Source organism: Leptosomus discolor, chromosome 20 (assembly GCF_034619465.1).
Source record: "Leptosomus discolor isolate bLepDis1 chromosome 20, bLepDis1.hap2, whole genome shotgun sequence".
NCBI classification, from domain to species: Eukaryota; Metazoa; Chordata; class Aves; order Leptosomiformes; family Leptosomidae; genus Leptosomus; species Leptosomus discolor.
The window spans coordinates 11,516,354-11,541,379 of NC_141410.1; the positions used below are offsets into that span (position 1 = coordinate 11,516,354).

The following is a 25,026-nucleotide window of genomic DNA, read 5'->3' on the forward strand; positions in this document are numbered from 1 at the left end:
ATAACTGAAACCAGATTTAACAGGTTTAAGGTACACTATGATAAGAATTCCTTAAGTTGAAGTAGGTGTCTTTATATGGGGTTTTGCACTTGGTAAATTGCAGGGACAGTGGCTCAGGCTAAGCCTGAGGCCTAAAGTTTTGCTAAATGAGCCAGCCTGAACCACTGTCCTCGCAGTAAATCAGATAAAATCTGATTTATTTTCTTAATGCAAACAGGTTAGACAAACAGGCGAGATCTTCCCTGACTTCAGTGGGTGTTCAGCTGGTGGTTGTGGTTTGGTTTTTTTTTTAATTAAAATACAGTCCAGTTTGCTTTGGAGTATCTCAGGAATAGTCTGCTGCTTTAACTGGCACGCACCCAGGATCTAGAAGGTGAAAGGAAACATAGTAGATGATATCATAACAAACTCTTGCCAAACTGAGGTTAGAGGTTCCATTTTCTTTGTAGACGGTATTAAAAGTTCTTATTTACAGTGAGGGCAATGATGGTGTCCAACAGGCTTTTCCGTGCCAGTTCCAGAGGTAGAATGATGCTCAGCCACCTGTTCCTGACGCACAACTGACACAGAACCTGTGGGATGGAGAACCTCCTTTGACAGACTCCGAACTGTATCGGGGAAGGCCCATTTGTGGCTGAGAAAGGAACTGAGAAAACACTTGGTGATAGAATAAGGCTTTGTATACAAATTTTAATAGTGAAACCTACCTTGACTTTTTATCACCTGTTTACAATACAAGCAGAGTGGTACAAGTTGCCTGTTTAATGCTATTTCCTATGTGTTAAGTCTCTTCAGAGTGAACCATCTCCTATGGAGATTTTCGCATCGTTAGTGTTCGTATCAGAATGACTGTCAGAGAAGACTATGTTCTATCCTATGAAGGATCTGATAGAAAGACTGAAAAATAAGAAAACATATTCTGCTTTTATAATTTTTAAAAATTTATAATTCTTTTTTTATGACGCTTATATGTTTGCAAGGAGCTTTTACAGTTTCAGAGTCTATCATCCACAAGCAACCAGCATAGAAACGCAGAAGTGTGCCTGTAGAAGAGAGGCAGGTGAGAAACAGAAAATCTATCCTATGAACCTTTTGCTTTCCTTAGCCACACAACTCTTGCAGGAAATTACGAAGCCAAGACGTGCGACAAACATGGCTTTAATTACTGATGCCATGAACTGTGCCAGGAAATGGTGCTGGCTCTGGAAGCAATAAAAAAGCAGCAGGCTCCGCTGCTTAAACTTATCTTTAAAGAGGATTTGTCTCATTTTTCCATGCCTTCAGAACTCTGCCTTACATCACCCAGGCCTCCGCATGCAGTCTGGCTAAGAGGATGCTTGCTGACTTCCAAGAAAAACAAAGGGAAATGCAAAAAACTCGCATCTGGCCTGTTACCTCATCCTCGGCCACCTGGGCCGCTGGAGAGTCGTCATGGCATTCCTGGTTCCTTTTTTGCTTGCTACATAATAAATTGAAAAGACTGTTGAGAAGAGAGCCATTAACAGAAAGCAGAAAACACTTGAAGCTCAGAGTTAGAAGGACTGAGCTGCATTATTTCTACATGAATTAGTAAATTTCTTCAGGTATTAAAGAATCTGTACGTTCACTAAAAGCTTCCTGTGAAGCCAAGATGCGCATGAACTATCAATTACTCATCATCATCAAAAAATACTTCTTTTCCACAGGCCTGGTTCTGAATTACGGACAGTCAGGCTTTATGCCTTCCTTCTGCCTTAATTACCAATAATCAAAGATACAGAGTGCAGTTTGTTCCCCTTCACCCTTGCGAGATTAAGGATTTTACAGTGCTCAACATGCATGCAGGAAGGCTGTCATCCTCTATGTTAAGAAACAGACAAATTCAGCTACAACTTCTGTTCAGGAAAGCTAGTAGAAGCTTAATTCTGATGATGTTGACGAAAGGTCGCAATCACGACAAACTTATCTCCACAGAAGCAGGCACTTCTGTATTGCAGCACTGGGAAGCACGGGGGATGGCTTCTCCTAACGTGCTTCAAAGTTACATTAAAAATTCAGCATTTTATATCCTTTTTCTTCAAAGTCATGATCTTTAACATATTTTAACATAAGCGTGCATGTTATGTCTGCTATTAATTTTGACATTTACAATGATTGGTCCACCCTATTAACTAACTTCATTAATATTCCTATACTAATATAATCATTGGTTATCTTACTGATCAAGGTCTCCGATACACAAATTAGGATGGGGAGGATGTGAGGGTCTTCACCTTAACATTCCTTAGTTTCTATGGTTTCATCACATAAGATAAGAAGACACGCCAAGAATGTGCACTTTCACTCACTGTACCTGTCTCCCTGTTCTATGTTCTGGACAATGTCACAATCCGCAGCAGCTTTAGCTTCAAGGCCTGCGTCTCCTGTCTCTGAGCATGAGTGAGGTTTTGTATATTTCTTACTATAATGTAAACTTATCAAATCAATACAAAACTTTAGTTATTCATTAAAGCAATTAAGTTGTTCATTAAAAGCAATTAGTTATCAATGAAAAGTAATTATCTATTCAAAAACCCAAACCTGATTATAACATGACAATGTTTCTTTAATCTGTTTCTTTTAATTCCTTTAATCCTAAATCTTACTGTGCAACATTTTTACAAAAGCTTGAGAGAACAACACATTCAAAAAATTGCATGTGGCATCCTGAATGATTTGGATCAGATGCCTACACCATTTCTGCTTCTGTGGCTTGTATAGTACCAATCTGCACATTATCTAGCTTTGACTGAAGTTTTATTAGCTGCTGTGGATTTTTTCAGAAAACAGAAGAATAATTTAAAAAGGAAGTTACAAATGTGTGGCACTTCTGCAGATGCAAATTTCCAAATAAACTTTAATTGAAAAGTCTTCCCATTGCATTTCCATAGCTGTAAAACCACTTCTGACAGTATGCTGTTTCTGCTACCTGCACAATGAAAAGGAAGATTCAAGCAAGTTTTTTAGTACTTTTAAATAAAAATACCTATTTATTTGGGGTCGAGAATAGGAACAAGTTTTTAATACATTTGTTCTATGTGATCGCAGTGAAGGCAAATTACACAACACACACCAACAAATTATGTTCAAGGAAGTGCACGATTCTATGGCTGTAATTTGAGTTGTTTATAAAAAGCCACGATTCATAGAACTTGAATATTGTATAAATCTGAAAACTGCTAAACACTCCAACTGTCTTAGTATTTACAGTGCTGCTTTTGTTATGAACAGTAGTGTCCTGCTCTGGTGCTTAGTGGCAAACCAGATTAATTCATCTGTATTTATTTTCAGTTCTGTGGCGACCATGTGAAACTACAGCACTGCTGCCAAGGCATTCTGGTAGCAGGCAAGCGCTGCAGTCTGTAGTGTGAAGTGCCCTGCTCTTCCCTTTGCGTTTGTACCATGATTTATTTCACTTTTGAAAACCATGTGTCTTCCAGTCTTTGCTTTCAGGACTTCTTGGGTCTTATTTATAAATCTATATCTGCTTTGTAGAGGTAATTGAAGTGTTTCACAGAAGTACAAACCACCAATTTCTTACTCTGCTTTTGAGGCCAGATGATGTGCGTTGTTGTGAAATGCAGGCGTTATCTTCATACATTTGACAACGGATTCTTGTGCCCACAAAACCTGTTTTATCATTAACTCAGGCTTCCACGCTCTCAAATGACAGAAGTCACAGGTAGGATTATCCATGTAATCTTTTGATGGAGAGAAAGATTGCTCCTGACATTTTATTCAGAACGTAGTTTCGTTCCTTGAATGATTATTTCTTGAAACAGTCCCGAAAGCAAATTTTGGTGTAAATGTGTCCCTTACTCTCAGAAATCGATTTGCACTTGTTGAGGATTTTTTTTTTCCCTTCCACAGGCTTTGTTTTGATTCATGGCAATTTCATGCCACTCCTGAAGCTTCAGTATAAAACAACAAAATCAAAATGTCCAGAAAATTGTTGTAATGAGTGCCTCATTGTTCAGTAAGCAGATTTACTTCTGCTTCAGGTACAGAAAAGGAAAATAAGGGGTTTTCACTGTCTTCAGGGCATTTCAAAATATATGCAGAATGCACTAACAAAATGTAAAATTCCAACTGGTACCTATTTTTTCCAAGGAGAAAACACCAGGCATTTGCGTTCTTACAGGATGCATACATTGATTCTCATACCTTATGTGTGGATTAGAAACTACTCACAAGCGAAACTATTTTGCACTTATTTGGTGCAAAGGTCACTCCTTGATTTATAAATAGATTGGTGGCTTTGCATGTGTCCTGTTCACATCTTTAAGTTTGTGAACCAGATGTAACAGTCACTTAGTTCTCATGGCTGAAGAAGTACTAATAGAGACGACACCTGGGCTAGGGATAAAAAGAAAGATTTATTTAAATATACTTCACGGTTCAGGCTTCATTATGACATTAATTTTCTCACATACTGTTTTATATTTACTTGGATACAAGTTTATCTATATGTGTAAATGTGGTTTGGTGAAAATAATCTGCTATGGTAATCTTCTGCTGAATGGAAAGATGGGCTGTCATTCTTCAAACAGAAGAATAGTGTTCTTTAAGTTGAAATCACACAGAGGGGAAAAAAAAAATCACCCTTTATATGACATATTGGTGGGGTTTCATTCTATTTTTTGAATAACACTTACTGAAGAAATAAAATCTATTTGGTTTTGTAAAAGGTTAAAGATGATGTTGTGAATGCCATGACTCAAACATGCATTTTCTTTTTTCTCTTTAAGACCAAAGTAACAGTAATTGATCAGAGAGACAGGTAGTGTCTGATGTTAAAATCTTTCCAACCTCAGTTACAAAAATAGTACCAGAAATGTATCACATCTACATACACCACATCTGCAATGTACATAATATGTTTACATCACCTAAAAGATCAAAGTCGAATGATGTAGGACTGAAGGTGGTGCAGTCCAGCTGCACAGTAACATCAATTTCTAAGATCAAGTCAACCACAGCTTTTCTCAGTGTTTCCACTGCTTCCTCTTAAGCCAATCAGTGTAATACAACAGCAGATGCAAGCTACTATGAAACACTTTGCAGCTCTAGTTTTTTATGGCTTCCTCTCTCCTACATAGACGAAAGTGTGCAGTGGTCAGGCCAGGTATCTGTTTCTAGGGCTAACGGGATCTGAAATAAGGTCCATATTTGCACACAAAACCCAAGACTATTGGGTTTGAGCCAAACTTCAGGAGAAGCTGCAGCTCTGGACTCCAGAGGACGGCTGGTAATGGTAATAGAGACCGTGAGTGTCACGTGTGGCTCTACAATGTGCTACAGCTCTCGTTGTTGCCACCAAATGCTTTCAGACTGCATGTAAATTATGGCTCAGGCACGATTTACGAGAGGGACCAGCAAGCCATTCTGCCTTTCTATTACTGCTTTTAAGTGCAGTACTTCTTTCTCTATGCAGATCCAGTACTGACTCTTAGAAATATGATTCCTAGTCCTAGAGAAAGAAAGTCAGCAAACTAGATCTTTTTATCTTATTTTTATTTTTATTTTTTAAGAGATGGAAAAGATGCACTTTTTCCTCAGTGGCTGGGCTATTTAGTGCGCTGAAATTCATAGATTCTGATACCCTCTCTACTTATGTAAACAACTTCTTGTTCTGTATTCCAAAAGGAACCTGGATAGTCCAATTCCTAGTTCGCCAAAAGATCTCTGAATTCTGTGGATTTGCCACGGTCCTGATATTCACCTTGTTCTTCCTCAGGAAAGCGACAGCTGCAGGCATCATCTTCCTGAATTGACTGTTCAGGTGTGGTATGGACTAAAGAAAAAGATCAAATGTTCACTTTCTGTTGTATTTATTCAGCCATCTTATCTCACCCTTCCTCAGTCACAAGTGGAGGAGTCGGCAAGAAAAATTCTCCCAAATGATTCAATAATCTGAAATTATTCCTCTACAGCATGTACGTCTGATAAAACTAGTTTATCATACTTTGTTTTCCCTAATGCAACAGGGGCTGCTAGCGCTTTGCTTGCCATAGGAATGAAAGGAAGACCAACATGGAGTTGTTAGATTTTTGGGGTAACACTATTGTCTCCTGTATTCAGAATTACACTAGAAGATCAAGCCCGTATCTCTAGGACAGGGGAGAGGAAGAGAGGGAGAAAAACGCACACAACAATCCCAGCTATGATGGACCCTTGAGCTTCCCCGGGGCTTATTAGCCCTCAGAAGGCAGTGCTGGATTCGGGGTGACTTTGCATCTGTGTGGCAGTACGTCCTGACTGATAACCCCTCTTCTACTGCAGCCAAACCCCACAGACACGCACTCTAGGCCATACATACTGTCTCTGAGCAGACAGAACTGGAAAGCACTACTGCCACACATGTCAAGGATGGTACTCGGAAGTAACACTGAACTGACCCTTAACCAGATCAGCAAACCTCAGCTGAGCTTCTTCACCTTCCACAAATACTTCACATCTATGGATCTGCATGCAGTTAACCCGCAATACTGACAGAACACACACAGGTAATTAAATGCTTTCCACAATAAAAATTCCCAAACTGCTTTCCTTTCAGTTGTTGTTTCTGACTTAGAAGGCCAAAACATGAAGTTATCTGCAGCTATCTTTGAAAGAAACTTAAAAACCTGGATTCCTGATTTCTGTCTAGTTTCAAAAAGAAAAACTGAAGAGTATATCTATCTTACTTTTCTTGAAGACAGCATGTAGTTTCTTTTTCTGCCAGATACTGAAGCATATGCATGAAGGTAGCAGAAACACTATGCACAACAGCCCGGCTACAGTAAGAGAAATTCTGATAATGTCCATCTGGAGGTCCTTCCCTAGGAAGCAAACAACATTCTCTAAGAAGTGTTACAGAGCAAAATTCTACTGCCCTTGAATTAGCTGACAATTTTGTCTCCAACTCCGCTTCTGGATAAGTCTGAAACACTGGAAATCGATAGAAGGACTCTTGCTTTAAATGGTAAGTGAATGAACTAGAGTATGTTTCAAAGTGGGTCATAATTCTTTAGCTCTATAAGCAATATTATACAATGACTCACCTGGCACAGTGATAGAAAATGGAGTTCCAGGAGATGCGGTAGGTAGAGTAGTGACTGAAGTGGGATTATCTGAAGCGTGTTTGCAAATGACATCTTTCGCTGCAGTTCCAGGCTCGAGGACCTGGTTTGCAGAGCACCTGAAAGACATTTAAAGCAAAACAGGAAAAGAAAATAAAATGGAAAAATCAAGTGAAATACCTGTAGCATTTACTTTTAGGTTACTTACTTTGTCCAGTTTTTACAGGAGCCATTGGGCTGATCATTAAAAGTTCCATAGCGGCAAGTTTGGCAACCTTCAACAAGCAAGGACAGGTAAATTTGTACAAGATAAACATTTAAAACAACATGTGAAACATATATTTGCCTGCTTGTACAATGACTATGATCCACAGAATTCACAAATTACTATTTCATAAGCTGCTCTGAGCATGCAAGGCAAGCATCTCCCTGTGAGCTACGGACCAGTACGGTACTCGTTGGGCCACAGAGCCAGTTTACTTGGCACAAAGTAACACAAACCATGTCTAACTCCAGAGCTCCCAGCTCAGCTTTCCACACACTGGCAACGAAAGAGCCATCATGCGAAGGGTGCACAATCTGAGCTGCAGTAGGGCTCCGACTTCGGTGGGTTTGCTGCTGTGCTTGCTCTGTGCACCACACAAACTGTTTAGCAGCGGAGTCAGCTTTTATCTTGCAAGGTCCTTGCTCTAGTTGTTTCTGTGCTGTGCAAAAGGCAGTGGCGTGTTCGGTGCCGTGAGCACGGTGGGTTTAAGCCAGTGAGGAAAGGCAACCTTACCGTTCCTGGTGTTCTCCTGGCCCACACCGCAGCTTCGGTCGCAGCGTGAGCAGCCGTCACCGCTGCAGTGGTACCCCTCCTTGCACGTGCATTCTGCATCGCTTCTTGAGGAACATTCTCTTAAATACCTGAACCTTCCTGGAAGGTGGAAACGAGTCTCAGGTCAGCCCGGGGCGGCGAAGCAAAGGCTCGGGCCCTTCGCTCTCACCATAACCAGGCCGGCGGCTTCAGCGAGAGGCCCCACAGGCACACCGCGTTATTCAGCCAGTGCCGTTCTCGCTCGCAGCGACGTGGCGAGCTAACGCACGATCTCCCAGCCCAGGGAGGTGGCCGAGGGGCTGCGAGGAGCCGCCGCCGGCGGCCCCCCGGGACCCGCCGCCGCCGCCCGGTACCTTCGCACTTCCGGCAGAGGGTGCAGCCGCGCAGTCCCGCCGCGCTGGAGAAGGTGTCGGGCGGGCACTGCCGGCAGGCCGCGCCCGCGCCCCGCCCGCAGCTCGCGCTCACCACGAAGGTACCTGCGGGCCGAGACAGAGGGTGGCTGCCGCGGGGCCGCGCCTGGTGCCGCCGCCCCGCGCCCCGGCCCGGCCCTCACCCGCTGGGCAGTCGGCGCCGCACGGCACGACGACCGCGGGCACCGGGCTCAGCGCCAGCGCCAGCAGCGCTGCCGGCAGGAGCGCCCGGCCCGCCCGCGCCGCTGCCGGTCCCATGGGGTCGGTGCGTGGCGGCGCGGTGCGCTGAAGTGCGCGCGAGGCGGCGGGCGCCGGCCCTTAGGGGCCGCCCCCGGAGGGCCTGGCTGCGTCAGCCCGGGGGCGGCGGGGAAACCCCGGCCCGGCGGGGCTTTCCGCCCCCTCCCCCCCGCCCCGGCGCGACCCCCGGCTCTGCCGGGCAGCGCCCGCAGCCCGCTCAGCGCTGCCGGGCAGCGCCCGCCACTCCCCACGGGGGCTTCCCGGTGAGTCCTGCGCGGAATCCCCGCGGTGGTTTGGCGGTCCAGCCCGGCCCGTCCGCGCCGCGGGCAGTGGGCCGCTCCCCGGCCGGTGCGGGCTGGAGTCGGGGGAGCGAGGGCAGAGGGGGTAGAGCGCGCAGAGCGCACCGGCGAGCCTGTGAACGCCTCCGCGGCGTACGGGGACGCTGTGTCCCAGAACGCCGCGGCACCAGGTGGATCGGTGGCGCGGGGACAACCGAGCGGCGGGTCTCGGCGCTCGCTCGCGCGGACCTCGGCAGGGGCGGGGGCGCGAAGAGGGGCGATCCGCGCGAGCGAGGCGCGGGGCCCGGGGGCGGGCTTGCCAGCACGAGGCCGCCTGACGCTCGCTGCACACGAGCGCGGGAGGCCGCGCAGTCCCGCCTCCTGCGGCCAATCCTTGCCGCCCATGCAGGGGCGCGTGCCCTCTGGACCGGAGCGCCGCCGTGGCGGGTGCGCCCCGCAGGGGCAGCGTGGAACAAGGACCGTTCCAGGGCGCGGCTGTAACCGAAAGGCGGGCGTGGGCTGCAGCCTGGGCGCGCCCGGCCGGCCGGCGGGCAGTGCCTGCACGGGGCGGCCCGCCGAGGGTCTGCGTGAAAGCCGGGGCGGGTAGCGCGCAGGGCCTCCCCGCACCAGTCGCACGAGAGCCCCCAGCGACGCCCTTTCCGCGACGTGCTCCCTCGTTGCGTGACCGGGGCTCGAGTTGCTCTGCCGGCGCCATCATGAGCCGTCGCCGGGGGCCGGGCTGCCCGCACCCCTAAAGGGCCCTTTCGCAGCTTTGTCTTGCAAAATAATGAAGCTTCTCCGTAAACCGGGCAGGCTGTCCTGGAGCCGCGGGCGGCCTCCGCGGGCGTTACCGGGGAGACGGCTCGGGCAGAGCTTGGAGAGCAGCGGCGGCTGGGCGCGGCGCTGCCGGTGTGAGGGCAGCCTGAGGGGAGCGCCGGCCGCTGCCGCGGGAGGGTGACGTCACGGTGGTTGGCTCGGGAGCGCTCTCTGAAGCCGCATCCCGAGCGAACGTTAGAAAAACAGAGGGATTTGCATGCGGAAAAAGACAAGCGAGCGCGGGGCGGGGCCGGCTGCAGGCGCGAGTGCCGAGCAGGAGGCGGCATGGGGGCGGGGCCTCTCAGAGTCGCCGCCGTCTCGGCTGAGGTGAGTCGCCGCCACCGCCACCGCTCCCGCCGCCCGCGCGGCCCCGCGCCGCGCGCCGAATCGCCGGGGCCGGCCGGAGGGTCCCGCGGCAGTCGAGGGGCGGCTGGCGGTGGGCCGGGGCCGGCCGCGGCTCGCGGAGGGCGGGGGTTTCGCTGCGGGGGGCCTGCAGGCCTTCTGGGGCTGCACCGCCGCAGCAGTCGTCGCGGTGGCTCCGCTTGGCGCCCAGCCGCGGCGGGGGGGAGGGGCTTTTGCTCGTCCCCCGGGGACCGGCCCCCCCCCGCGTCGGCGCTTCGTGCGGTTACAGGCTCCGCCGCGTCGGCCTGCGCCGGTCTTCGTGGTCTTTTGCAGGCCTTGCAGCGTCGGATGGCGCCGCATCCTAAAACAAACGTCTGCGCGTGTAGGGACGTGGCCTTTCATCTGGACTGGCCGCGCTGGTGACCCTTAAAGCTTCCCTTGCCCCTGGCAGCTGATTCTTTGGTCGGGTAGTTAAAGGGTGTGATTTTTTTTTTTTAAAGACAGCCTTCCCGGGGTTTCTGGTTTCAGCCATCTGCCAGGAGTCACCATCTCCAGACATGTATGCGGACCCGTGGAGGGGAACACGTTTCGCTTAAAGGCTTGAGGCAGCCTGTGCACATGCTGGCACAGAGAAGCAAACAGAAGACTGGGATTTAGCATACGTGGATAGCTTGTTAAATGAGTGGCCGTTATGTCTGTATAACTCGGTTCTGCCTTCTCAGAAAAGGGTCTTACCCTGGTAGTATTTACAGTGTGACAGCTATTTACATGTGCACCCACATAAAGAACGGTACTAATGCTCAAGAATTTGTCAGTGTATTAAAGTAAATGGGTAAGAATAGTAGGGAGAGGCTGCATTTTGCTAGATTAGGGAAAAGGGAAAAGCTTTCAGGATCAGGTGCCTACTTGCATCTGAAGAACTAGTGAGTAAGAGGGATACAATCATCTGGAGTATTTTTCTGCAGTAAGAAGCAAATGCAGTATTTCTGCATTGTGGCTATTCAGGTAGTCCCTTGCTAGTTGGGAAAATTCATACGAAAAGTCATTTTGCAGAGTCAATGTACACCGTCAAGACAAATTACTAGGAAGCCCCAGGTTGTCCTGAAGTTATTGCTAATACCTATGGTTTGAGTGTACTTGTTCAGTTGGCCTTGCGTTGACAGTACATAAAACTGCCCTGAAAGTAGGATTTGACAAGCTGAATTAGTCTGCTTGGGCTGGTTCTGCGTGCTGCAGGTTGCTCTACTGTATGTTACTGCATTCTAGAAACAGGGTCTTTCTGAATGAGGCTAACAGTAGGGAGCGAACCTGAAAATAGATGAAGCAGGAAGAGGGGATGGGTTTTGTTCGTGAAGGCAACTGAACGTGGATCTCATTTTGTGGAGAGCTCCCAGGTTCTACATGCATTTCTGAGTGGAAAGTCCCTACATAGGGAAAAAGTCCCTGTGTCGTAGAGTAGATCACCTGTGAAATGCCTTCTCACAGCACAAATGATTTCACAGACTTCTGTCAGACCAGTATCAGTTAGCTTGATTCTGTGTGTATTTTATGTGGTGTAGTTACAGTTACTTTAACTTAACATTCAAATGGAAATTTGGCCATTCACCTCAACTTGAATGTAGGAGCCAGAAAAAAAAGTCTTAAGCCTAGTTTGTTCCATTTGCTAAATTCTGTGGTCTACTCCCCCATCACACATGTGCACACATGTTTCTCCCCAACAAAATTGTGAAATACCCAGAAAAGGTTTTGCAGGGGCATTGGTCGAGTCATTATAAGTCACAGGAAACTTCATGAAGCATGCTGTGTGGAAACTAAATACCAGACATGAGGTCGAAGCTCATGCAAGCCGTTTTTGTAAATGCTGACCTAGGTAGGAGTCAGTAGTCTGGGTATGAGTGAGGGTGTGCAAATTGAAAACAACTCTGCCACCCACCTTGAACCCTTCTCTCTGGCAGACTCAAGTCTTGTGGTCGAGCTGCTTCCTCTTCTGGTGCTGATGTGCTGGGCCTCCCACTGCACAAGTGTCTTAATCCCTTAATATCATAATGCACTCTTTGTAAAAAGCTCTTTAGTTAAATGGGATTGCTATGTATAGTAATTAAAGCTAGTGAACCATTTTGAAGTGTCTTAAATGAAAGATAATGGAAAAATGCAAACTACTCACTGTTGAACTTTACCATTAAGAAGGATTTGCACTAGGGGATTTGCCTTCTAACCACATTGTCTCTTTCTACCCCCTGCAGCCTGTCACTTTACAACCATCTCACCTAATAACAATCCCTCAAGATATGGCCTCGAAAAGAGCATTGGTGATTCTAGCAAAAGGGGCAGAGGAAATGGAAACTGTAATTCCCACTGATGTTATGAGAAGAGCTGGGGTGAGTATGCAGACAACAACAAAAAATCTTTTTGTGAGTGCTTGGTCAAGCGAAAAATCTTTGCCTCAAGTTGATTGCTAGGAGTTCAAGGCATAGTCTGTTGTATGAAGTGAAAATTTACCCCTGCCTTCTTACTAGTTAGCAAATAATTCATGCCATGCCCCACATAAGCAAGCACAGCAACTGACATTTGTGCAAAAGATAGCTTCTTAAAATACGAGCCTAGTGTAGACCAGAGTGGATGTTTCAAGTAGATCTTACCCTGTGTCCTGGTTTCAGCTGGAATAAAGTTAATTTTCTTCCTAGTAGCTGGTACAGCACTGTGTTTTGGATTTAGGATGAGAATAATGATGATGATAACACACTGATGTTTTAGTTGTTGCTAAGCAGTGTTTATACTGTCAAGGACTTTTTCAGTTTCTCATGCTGCCCTGCCAGCAGAGGCTGGGAGTGCACAAGGAGCTGGGAGGGCACACAGCCAGGACAGCTGCCCAAACTGGCCAAAGGGCTATTCCATACCATATGATGTCATGCCCAGTATATAAACTGGGGTGGGGGTGGCAGGGGGACACCGCGGCTCGAGGCATGGGCATTGGTCTGTGGGTGGTGAGCAATTGTATTGTCATCACTTGTTTTGTATATTCTGTTGTTGTTATTTTTTCTTCCTTTTCTGTCGCATTAAACTGTCTTTATCTCAACCCATGAGTTTTTACCTTTTTTTTTCTTTCCCCCCCCCCATTCTCTCCCCCATCCCACTGGGGGCGGGAGTGAGCAGGCGGCTGTGTGATGCTTAATTGCTGGCTGGGGTTAAAGCACACGCCCAGTGAGAAAGTAGGGCTACCCCCAGTGTATAGTAACAGGAAGTGCTTTTTGTGTAGGGGTCTGAATAGCTCAGTACTTACAGCTCATGGCATTATGTAGCTTTTTTTGTGTTACTTTTAAAATTCTGTTAGATTAACTAGAATTCTGCCTGGTGGGACTCTTCGAGCTGTTTGTTACTTTTGCAACTGTAGTGGTGCATAGTGTGGTCATCTGATTAGGTATGAAAATAAGATTTTAAATAAATACACCAACTTCATGTGTATAAGAATGACTAAGATAATTTTTATCTTCTCCCACTACCTTTGTCATTGTGTTAATGGCTGCCTTAAGAAGCACAAGCTTGACTGCTTATTTAGTGAAGGTGAGCAGTGCCATGCACATCTGTGATATTATGACCAGGCATCTAAAAGTCAAGGGAGAAAACTGAACACGACATAAGTGTGTTTGAGAACGGCTGGAGCCTGCAGAGAGACTTTAGTTCATTATCTGCTCTATCTAGTCCGGCTCCCCTGGGTTTTATTGTTTTGTTTAGAACCTGTGGGATTAGGTATTTTCTAAATGTCCTGTTTGAAAAGTTGAACTATTAGAGGTATTTGTTAATCTCTAGGTGCATAACACTACTTACGTTGTGTGTTTGGACTTAATCACATTTTGAGGAAGCTGAAGTGTTACCCTGTTCTTGACAGCTTTCAGTAGTGCTTTGCTCATTCTGTGTAGTACTTAAGAACTGACATATAAGAAAAATTCCCTAAATTCTGGAATTGTAATGATATATGTATTCTTCTGTTAGATCAAGGTGACTGTTGCAGGCCTAACAGGAAAAGAACCAGTGCAGTGCAGTCGAGATGTCTTAATTTGTCCTGATGCCAGTCTTGAAGATGCCAGAAAAGAGGTTGGTCATCACCCTGATCTGATCTAACGGCCAACGTAGCCTTTTTCACAGTTTCAGGAGTTAATTCGGAAAGTTTATCCATTACCTTTAGAAATATGTTCTACGTTATGTTAGCTCTGTGCAGCAGTGAATCGCAAAACTGCACATCCCACAGTGCTCACCTTTAGTCAGTGCTCACCTTTAGTGTTGTCCTGCTTCCTGGCATTCTAAGATCAGACAGATTTCTTAATTCTACACAGGAATTTGTTTTTGCAAATCATCGAACATAAAGCTTTATTTTGCATGTTAGTCAGCCCCCAAAAATGCCTTGATTTGGAACAATTGAAAAATTCTGATGGGAAGCTAAACAAAGGTGTAGTTAGACCTGTACAGCAAGACTGGGGCAAACCCACTTGTCCTTACAATGCAAGAGCTGCTGTTTGCTTGCTGAAGCTCTTAAAAATGCACTAGGCTTGAAAGTCAGTTCTGTGACACACTTTATTGATAATAGGCTCTCCCTGGAATAGAAAACAGTATTTTATTCCATAACTGGAACTGGTTCTCTGATGGTAAAGTGTTGTTCAATGAAAGAAAAAATAGATCCCTCTGCTTCTCACTTGACTCGGCTATAGTGGCCTTAAAACTCTGTAATGTATGTAACCAGCCTTTATTCAACAGAACAGTTGTATCTTTTGTTTGTTTAGGGGCCTTACGATGTCGTGGTCCTGCCTGGTGGTAACCTTGGAGCTCAGAACTTGTCAGAGGTAAAGTTCTGGTATCTTAAAGATTCATGGGCATTCTCCTGAGTAGTGTGAGCTCTACACTTGCTTAGTAATCCTGCAGTTTCAGTTCAGCATGTGAAAATTCTCTTCTGAATCAGTGAACTAATTGTAAATTGTCTTAAACCTTCTTGTGGATATATAGGTGGTACAACTGGGTAGATTCTCGGACTTAAGTACCTGCCTAAGCAGAATAAAAATGTAAGGGTGCTCTGGATTGTGGGAAAATCTTTGTCCGTAATCATATGAAGATGCAGCAGTTGCAAATGAAGATTTAGTTCCATGAAATATGAAACAGGCCAAACCCATACGACTCTGTTCCTTTGCTCAAGAATTTGGTCTCTGGTGCAAAACTGTTTTAGTGGTGATATAAATACCTTGTGGTAGGCAGGTGGACAAACAAGTCAATCTATCGGGTAGGATTTAGATGATAACACACAGTTTGTGAGTCCTGGAATATGAGACAAATAGCTCGTATAAATCTGTCTGGAGGTAGCGCATGATTCCTCTTTCCTATTTGTCTTGTGATGTTTTCAAACAACAACTTTCTGCGGCCATGGATGAACCAACTTTTATGTGCGCCAAGTACTTCCTTGCAGTTCCTTCTGATTTCCTTGCTCTTTCCTTGTGGGGCAAGTATTTATTGGTTTCCGTTTTTCTCCTTAGTGTTCTCATTGCCCTCTGTCCTGAGGCAGGATGGAGAGTTGTCAGCTGGTTTTCTTTTTTAAGACTTCTTTATGAATTTTCAGTGGAAAATACTTGAGCCGTGCTTCAAATAATCGACGCCAAACAATGACCTGTGATATGTTTTCTTCATGCAGTCTCCTGCTGTGAAAGACATTCTGAAGGAACAGGAAAGCAGAAAAGGCCTGATCGCTGCTATATGTGCAGGTAGGTTAACAAAGCATCTTGCTTTGCAAAGCATTTGGATATTTTGAAAGGGCATGCAGACAGTTTCCTGTCTTAGAGACCTGTTTTCCTGTAATTTAGTAGCAGAGAGTTGTACTATACATGCACCCATCAGCATCTGAATTTTTTGTAAATTTAATAGCAGAGGAATCTCTAAAATATCATGAACACTTATCCTGCAAGTTCTACTTGGTACCCAGTTCTTTGCAGAAAGGTAATATGCTAGGATTTTTCTACAAAATATTTGCTTATTCTGGTGATCTTTAGCGATGACACAGTGCTGGCAGAACAGCACTGCTATAAATTTGTCTCACATCTCTTCTGCTGCCCTTTAGCTTCAGAAGGAAGGCTAAATATAGAATTATAGGCGCAACCTTCCTCATCTAGCAAAAGATGGAATTACTCTGAGAGAGTTGTCTGCTTACCTATTCTGCACAGCTAGGCATCCAGTTTATTCCTTTGTAAGAGCTGTGCGTTAAAAAAGCAAGATGAACACTTGCCAGTACTCCCAACTGAGTAGCAAGACTGGCTGAGGTGAGGTAGCCGTAGCTGAGAATGAGGAGAGTGGCAACGAGTGTGTGAAAGACAGTTTAACAGAGTGTGTTTGTGGAATGTATTTTCACTTTTGTTTTCTGGTACTTTCTGGGTTTTTTTTGCTTTCATTCTTCAGTTAGGTAATATGCATACAGAGTTGTGAACATTCTTCAGCTTGGCAGTGGAAGTCATCTGCTTCTCTACCTGTATCTCTTGCAGAATAATCGCAGATTTGTGGCTGCCCCATAAAGGCCTTTGCTTGTAATCAGGATGGTTCGTTTATTTAGGTATAGTGATTCTTAGAGCTGATTCCAGCTGAACACAAAGAAGGTTATTTCCTGGTCTATATCTGAAATGAATCAAATGTACAGAAACAAAACTGACATTAGTCAAATCCTGCCTTCAGTTTCTTTTGGAATTTCCGTAAGGATTTTCTGTCAGCTGACCTAAGACTTCTTCACTCAAACTTCTTCCTCAATTCAGGCCAAGGAGGAAATATGAAAAGAAAAGAGAAAGACTGTTAAAACCAGAAACTTAGCAGTTAGCCCCTGATCTGTCCAAAATACTGCTTGGCACAACATGTAAAGACTTGCTTAAATGAAATTTTATCTGTTAATAAAGTCAAGGCTTAATAAGGTCACAAAGTGATTGTACCTAGTTAATGTTCAGATTGAAATGCAGACTTTTTGTTACTTAGTTTCAAGCAGGTTTGAATAAAAGAGATTACCTGGAAGTGAGATGACCATTATTCTCAACTCATTGGTAGGACAGCTGTGTGAACTGGGTGTTCTCTAAACCTTCTCTTTTCTTCATCTGTTTCTCTGCACAGGGTTTTTTTTGTGTAATAGGCTGGAGACATGATACAGCTGTGTTCTTTTTGAGGCTTTTTGCATCAGAGATACGGCTGGCAACAGTTTTATTAAAAGCAGTGTGCCCACAGTGAGCTTTGGCCCCTTGAGAGCCTAGTGCCCAAAGGTGTGCTTTTGAAAGTGTTTGTAGCAGAAAACAGTTCCTCACTGGTGCAACTTTGTGTCCTTACAGGTCCCACTGCCCTTCTGGCACATGGGATAGGGTTTGGCAGCAAAGTCACGACGCATCCTTTGGCCAAAGATAAAATGATGAATGGAGGTATGTCATGACTTTTATAAGTTTAGCTGAGCTCTTGATATAAAGAAAGGAAAATAGCTTTTGCATCTTATTTTGTATCTCTGAATTTCCTTAATGCTTTCCTGAATGTAATCAAAATTCAACTGAATATGCTAAGACTGTATTTCTAAGTCATGTTTAACCTGAAAATACAAGTCTCTACTAACATTCTCATCCTTGGGGGAAAATACGCTGATGCTGTCATACTGAGTATTTTTTTCCCATATCCTCTTGAGGCTGAGCCATCTCTTGCCCTTTTGGTTCTTTGCCTCAGTGGTCCCAACAGCATACCCCAGTAGCACCTTTCTTGCTCTCCCATGGGTAGTGCTTTGGTGCTAAGAGCAGCTGATGGGTCCACACTTCTTTCTCATACCTGAAGGAAGTGATGGTGAAGCACTATTAAGAAATCTTTCTGTGAACACTGACAAGTCTGAAGGTGAGCAGGAGATGGCAGGGTTCCTCCAGTTTCCTCTGCATGCAGTTGGAAAAAACAAAGTTGTGAACAGCTACACAAAAGCAGTCTGACTTCCAAAAGTAACCTTATGGGAACTGACAGGCACAGCGAGCACTTCTTGATGAGCTTGTAGAATCAGGGGTACATTCCCATACCATGTGAACAAGCAGCCAGAGCTCCCTGTGGGCCCTTTTCCCCACCAAGGACTGCAGGCAGTGATGAGCTGCTTGGCCCCAAGGGAGGCTGGGCCCACATAGGTGGCTGAGATGCTGTCTGTGGAGCAGCACACTGTTGTTGGGAAGCCTCTGCTCCTCAGCTGCTGTAGCCTACAGGCAGTGGGTGGCAGTGCCCTGCGGCAGGCAGGTCTATGCTCTGTGGCAGCTGTGGGCGCTGTGCTGGAGACTGACTCTCTTTCTGTTGTGTGTCCCCCCAAGCACACTACTGCTACTCCGAGAGCCGCGTGGAGAAAGATGGGAACATCCTCACCAGCCGTGGCCCTGGTACCAGCTTTGAATTTGGGTTGGCCATTGTTGAAACGCTGATGGGGAAGGAAGTGGCTGAACAGGTGAAGGCACCCCTAATACTGAAAGAGTGAAATCCTTGTGTGGGACGGGGAGTAGGATGATTTCAGAGGGAGAGTCTTGTCCTTTGTAGAATAACTGTAAGATACGCTGTTGTAAATACAATTTAATTGTGGGTGAAGTTAGCAACTGTGCTTACCTAAACAGGGTTACCTTAACAAGCCAGTGGTCTTTATTTCTGGAAGAAGATCCTGTTGGCAAAAAGCTTCATCACGAAAAAGCAGCCAGCATCTAATAATCTTAGTTTTGGGTGGCATTTAAAAATTGTATGGGAAAATGTTTGCTGATTAAATAAAAATGAAGCAACCCTACTTGTGTGTTATTTCTTCACGTGTTTTCTCCCAACCCAGACGTATGAAACCTTTTTACCACCATGAGTAGCAATGTACTATTCCAAACAACTTCTGTCTGGAGTCTCACACAGTTCTTCTGAAGTATGAGCTGAAATGAGAAGGTGGTCAAGCACTAGAACAAGCTCCGTAGGGAAGTGATCATGGCCCCAAGCCCGTCGGTGTTCAAGAAGCATTTGGACAACGCTCTTAGATAAATGGTTTAACTTTTAGGTTGTCCTATGCAGAGTCGGGAGTTGGGCTTGGTGACCCTGGGTCTCTTCCAACTCAGGATATTCTATGATGATTCTATGACATAGATTATTAAGTTGTAACTTTCAATTTGTTAAAACAGTATTTAGTTTCCTGTATACAAATAAGGCCAACAACTAGTATTAATTCTAAGACAACATGGAACTAAATTAAAAGTGGGAATATTCTTACCTTGTCAAGCACCCTAGAGTTCCTACAGCTTGTCCATGATACCACTGGAATTTGTCTTCTACATTAAACGATTGCATAGATCCATTGAGCTATTTAGGCAGCTAATAATCAGCATAAAGCAGGAAGGTTGGACTTAATAGCTTACCACCAGTAGCAGTGCTCATTTCTGCTTACTATAAATCAGAACTTGCTACAAGCCTGGCTTAACTGAGCATATGTCAGCTTAGAGGAGTTGCTGGACAGATCTCTGGAGGAAGTAGTGGAGCTGTATCCCCCTGAGAATTAAGAATTTGGGATCGATTTTTGTCTTTGCTACCTTTCTTTTACCAAATAACTGCTGTTATCTGGCCCTGACAGCAATCATGCTTACAAGATGGCACCTCACTGGACTCTGATGTTACCACAGCATCTGGAGACCTGGTTCTGCATACATCTGAGGTGTACAGTCTGAACTTTAGAAAATGACTGGATAGGTGCCTTTATGATTGCTTATTTTAATGGGAAGCAAGTTCATGCCCAATTACTGCATTTTGGTAATGAAGTACATAGGTACTTTTGCAAATTTAGAATTAAAAAATGTCTCTGCACTGTTAGTATCTACTGGAAGAACTGCTTTAGCTGTATGCTCTCCCTCTGATTTGTTTAGAAAATCTTTCATATGTTTCTCTAGCTTTGAAATATACTCAAGATATGCAAAAAGTTGTAATCTATGTAAGATTGGGACATGTTTGTTTGTTAAATCTGCAGGTCTAACTGGTATTGCCATGCAAATGTAAACCGAATGATGGAAATATTCTTAGTCCTAGAATCTGGAATCATCACTTGGTTTGTAAAAGGGCATGATTCAGAATATAGGAAGAGCTATGCATTCCTGGGCTGTCTTACTGCTTTATAGCATTAGAAGGAAAATATTTCTGTGCTTGCATTATATTTAGGCTTCCAGAAATCTATTAATATAAGGCATTAACAAAGCTGCCAGAAATTTAGTGATACATTTTTATTTTTTGTTTGAAGGCTGAGAGAGTTCAGTTTACAGAGATGAGGTTTTCATTTGGGCTTTCCCTCTCCTATTAAAGTAGTAATAGGAAAAACACTCAATAAAATGAGCTTAGAGCCCGTTCATGTATCTGGTTAACTTGCTGATTCTTTCACTGTGTTCAGCAGAAAGGTCTTGGTTAATGAAATGTGGTAATGCTGCTTGCATCACAGTTTGCTTCATAAAGCTGACCCTTTTCTCAACCTTTTCCATTGCAGATAGCCAGCAAACCTGAATTTACATGGGTTCCCTGTTTCTGCCGAGATGTCATTACATTTCATACAGAGGTTCCCTAGCTGTTACACATCTGTTTTCTTAAAATGCCCTTTATTTGCTACTGAAAGATGAAATGAGGTACTTTTCTGCTCAGTGTTTCATGAACGCTAGAAACTTTGTGCCTTTTTATTATCGGGAAGCTTTAGTTTTAGAGCCTTTAAATGAAGCGAGTGCATCCACTCTTCTCTAGCTAGCATTTACCATTTTGTTCCCTGACAGTTGGAGGACTTGGGGGATTGTTTGTTTTCCCGCTGAGAAGGTAGTCAGTTAGCATCTGCTGTACGCCTCGTATCATCTTTCAAGAATAGTGTGGGGTTTTTTTCTCTTGATTCTGGTTCTTGTGTAGGCTTGAATGCATAATTGAGAGTGAGCCCTTGAATTGAGAAGTATTATGTGACTTAGGAACAGGAATGTACACAAGATGGCATAGATGATGCAATGCTGAAAAATATTTTCCTTCAGAATGAATCTTATAAATGAAAGAAGCAGCTCTGAACCAGAAGAAACAAAGAACACATGGAGAATGAACAGTGTGGTTTTGCTGCAGTTCTTTGTCAAATTTCTCTCCAAAAAGGGAAAGCAAAGCACACAGCACTGTACTGTAAGCGGGCACAAATCCTAACGCAGGAATATGTCCCTCCAAGCAACAGAGAAAGGATGCCCTTCTGGAGAGAGGAAGGCATTGCTTTCAAAATAGGTGGAGACAAACACAACCATAACAGATGCAAAACAGCCTGCACGCTAGTGCTTACAGCTGTAAAAGTACACAAGGGAATATGGTTCATCCAGTAACTACAAGCCTTGGACGCTTGCTAGCCATTTTGAATATGCATGCTATTTGGTATGCCCTAACTACAAGGCATGAAACCCACAGTGACTGTCAGAGCAAAGAAAGGTTACTTAATCAGATTCTTTTGTTTGTTCTTTCAACAAAGAGATACTTTGTGATGCAAGATGTAAGCAACAATCCCAAAATGATGATGGCAGCAGCCTGGATGACATGTGACTTGGTTGGAAAGATAAGCATCTAACAGAGGAGTAGAAAGGTGCTAACTACAAAAATAATCATGAGCACTGCATCCATACAGTCAGTCATGTTCATATACTGTACCTCCAGAAAAAAGGATGCATTGCTGTTACATAGAGATCACATTTTAGTAGGACATGGGATGCAATGGTTGAAGTTTGGAAAATAAGCACCAAACACTGAGTGAATGAATAAGTTGTTGACCAGAATTTTAAATAGTAGTTCAGCATGTTTAGAATGTGATCTTGCACATGGTATGTCTGTGTGGAGAAAAAAAAAAAAAAAAAAAAAAAAAGAAAGAAAGAAAAGAAAGCAAAATACGTAACATGAGAGCTAAGCAGGCCACAGCACAGATGTGCCTACCTGCAGCCTGATCTGTCAGCTGAACAGCGTACTCTGCTAACATTTCCTAGCTCTGAACTTCGATGGAGATTCTGTACTCCTTGCAGCTTCATCACATGGCAGGAAGTTAAAAGGTTTCTGAGAAGAACAGCAAAAGGGCACAGGCTGCCCCTGCTGGAACCATTTCTCTGGCCTTCAGCCTGCTCCCTGGCATCTCTTGAGAAGTGTCCAAGGAAGGGCAGGGGCTAGGAGAACGTTGAGTGAATCGCTGTAGTGGGTGCCGCCTCAGACAATGGCCCAGCTCCTTCAGTTAGCATGCGTTCTGTGGGGTAGGCATCCCAAGGCAGGCCTTACCCTTCCAGAACTGCCAGACCTGCTGCACATGAATACTCCATGCCTAGGAGCATCCACCTTTCTGCAAACGTGGACACTCAGCAGAGCTCTGCATACAGAGCAGGCCTAGCCACACAGCCCAGAGGAGAGGGAATTGAATCCAGGTCTCCTGTATCCTGAATGCTCTTAACTAGTAGATTACTAGTTAAAGAACTAGGCAGCATTACTGGTTTGTCTTTTTCTGGCCACACTTGGGGAAACAGGGCTGACACACATGATTGATAGGCTCCAGAAGCAGGTTCAGACTTGTAAAACCCGGTATACTGTTTTTTTAAGGTAACAATTCCTCTGCATTGTCTGGGTGCATTGAGGGCTCCGCTGAGCGCACAGCAATTAGGTGTTGCAGTGCTCTGTGTTGGGCTCAGTCTAGAGCCTTTGTGATGTCTACAAAACTGTTCTGTGTGCTGGAAGGTGTCACTGACTGAGAGGCAGACGTTTATACTCAGGCTTTGAGTCTTGTAGATACTTAGATGCTTTTAACAATTTAATGCAAGGCCATTCCACTAATGGTAGAGGGAGGAAGAAGTAAAGTTGTCTGAGGCTCTCGTGCAAGCATTCATGTTCTAGAGACCAGATTTATGTCTAGAGAGACTTGTGTAACAGTGGTGACACCGAAGTTCTCCTCAGCTGCTAAAGTTTCCCGGCAGGACTAGGGACATTAATGATTTTCTGAGCAAACCTTTCTGATTTCTAAATATTGATGGTGTAACTATTTTTACAGTTTACACTGGCAACAGCTCTGAGACACAGTCAGAACTTGCCTGCAGTTGAGGTGCGTACTCAAATCAGTAACAACTCTAAAGCCTGCAATCATCCTCTCCTCATTGATGGTTCTGGTAGAATTTCCTTTGGGATTCTCAGTGTTCCTTGCAATCTTGTCCAGCCGCTGTTCTGAATCAGAGGAATCCCCTGAATGCAAACGAGTGTTTCTGCACGTGCTTCTCCAAGGAAAACTTGGCCTGCTGTGTGTTGAACAGAGGATTTCTTCTGCTATTAACTGTGTACTTTGACCCAGATATTTAAAGATCTTTACTTCTCAGCAGAGTATAAATGTAAAGTGTAATTTCATGGCTTAATCCTTCCAGTCTAGTAGCAAATTGAATATTCCTTAATTCTGCATTTTTATCTGCTACTCAAGACTTAGTGAAAAGAGAAGCAATTCCTTTCTAAAGCACCGGTGAAGTCCCCGCTGATAGCTATCCAAATCAATCTATCTCCTATATTTTGACCAGAGGTGTCCAGAGTCAATTTTGAAGTTTTTGTTAAGAGCTTGTGAAGCCATGTGCATTACAGCACCACGTGCTTGAGACAGACTGCTTTCTGGTTCGGGACACCCAAAGTATTGGCCTAAATTTGCTGCCAGTTCTTAAAAATGAAAATTTTCTTGAGCGGTGACCGTCATTCCTTCAAACAGCTTCAAAAGAGTTTTTCCCCAGGGTTAAGCAGCAGCTGTGAGCACTGAGAGCCTGTCATGGCCCTGACCAGCCTCACCTGGGCCCTCTCAGCACTCTCCGCCCATGGCCCAGGAGCCCATATAAGCTGAGGCTTGGGCCCAGCTCTAGTCTTTGATGAGCCTGGCTTGCTGGGGGGTGGCTCCCTGGTTGGACCTTGGACTTGCCTCTCTGCTTCAGTGCTGCTGGCTGAAGCCATTGCTTCTGCAGGACCTACTCGGCTATCCTTGCTCAGGTACTGTCGGGCTGTGCCTGTTTGATGTAGGTGCTGCCCTGGCTGGTGTCGCTGTTGCTTTTGGCTCTGCTTGTCTGCTGCTGTGGAGAAGCTACTGCTGTTGCTCCCTGCCAGTCAGTGCTGCTGTGTTTGCTCTTTGAGAATACAGCATTTGGTGCTGGGCAATACAGCATTGTTTGCTGGCTCTCAACCTGGCAGCGAGGATACTTTGTGCTCTGTAGTTTAGTGGGAAGCACTTTAGTTCTTAAAGACTCTGTCATGGATTTTGCTTGTAGAATTTAGGAGTTTCTGAATTGCTGTACTCTTAAGAGGCCTGTTTCTATTGAGGTTTTTGCAGTTACAGCTCTTCTTTAAACTAGGTGCTTGGTTCCTCTGTGCTGTTAAGTTTTCAGAGAGTTATTTCTCTGTATAGCTTCAAAACCGCTTTTTAAATTGCATGTATTGCACTGTAAGTGCCACCAACTGGGGGCTGCCTACTTTTGTGCATTGAAACATTTCCAAGTTATAACAAGTTCTCCTAAGAAAGCATTGCTTCCTTCCACATGTGCTGCTCTAGTCTCAGGCTCCCACTTTCTCCTGTGTTATTTTGTACATAAATTGGAAAAAGGCCTCTTGCACTGAAGTCACCAGCTAGGCAAGACCGTGTCTGGCAGATAGGAAGTGAGCTGCCTTGAGCGGTGGTGAACCTGACCACCGGTGGGCACAGCACTGCCGTTTGCTTTTTTAACAGGAAATCTGCTCTTGGGAGGGGATTTGCTGTGTCTCGGAGAACTGGCAGCGGAAGATGCATTAGTGCGTGCTCACGCCTCTCACTGCCACATCGGATGCGCTGTGCAAAGGAACGCTTTCCCTTCCTTTCGGGTGTGCGGAAGGGAGCTGAGCGCTTGTGCTGGGAAGCGCTAGGGACAACGGGGCGCCGGGGGCCTGCGCGGGCTCGCAAAGGCACAGGCTTTGCCTTCGGCTTCCAAATGAACCCCTCGGAGCACAGATGAGAGGTTGGGGGTTTCTCCTCCCCCTCCTCGGAGAACTACAGAGCATTA

At 45.1% G+C, this 25,026-nt stretch overlaps 2 protein-coding genes across 2 annotated transcripts; one reads left to right on the forward strand and one right to left on the reverse strand.

Annotated features, from left to right (window-relative positions):
- Positions 1 to 5,684: 5,684 nt before the first annotated feature.
- On the reverse strand, positions 5,685 to 8,564 carry TNFRSF9 (TNF receptor superfamily member 9). The gene is made up of 7 exons (XM_086476048.1): positions 8,450 to 8,564; positions 8,250 to 8,372; positions 7,858 to 7,995; positions 7,288 to 7,354; positions 7,062 to 7,198; positions 6,705 to 6,839; positions 5,685 to 5,812 (listed from the first exon to the last, which is right to left on the reverse strand). Exons 1-7 carry the CDS (start codon positions 8,562 to 8,564, stop codon positions 5,685 to 5,687), a joined length of 843 nt encoding a protein of 280 aa, XP_086332174.1.
- A 1,372-nt stretch (positions 8,565 to 9,936) lies between these two features.
- PARK7 (Parkinsonism associated deglycase) lies at positions 9,937 to 18,764 on the forward strand. The gene is made up of 7 exons (XM_086476147.1): positions 9,937 to 9,964; positions 12,223 to 12,357; positions 13,970 to 14,071; positions 14,755 to 14,814; positions 15,651 to 15,720; positions 17,314 to 17,400; positions 18,307 to 18,764. The coding sequence occupies exons 2-7, from the start codon at positions 12,268 to 12,270 to the stop codon at positions 18,465 to 18,467; spliced, it is 570 nt and encodes a 189-aa protein (XP_086332273.1). The 5' UTR covers positions 9,937 to 9,964; positions 12,223 to 12,267; the 3' UTR covers positions 18,468 to 18,764.
- The last annotated feature ends 6,262 nt before the right edge of the window (positions 18,765 to 25,026 follow it).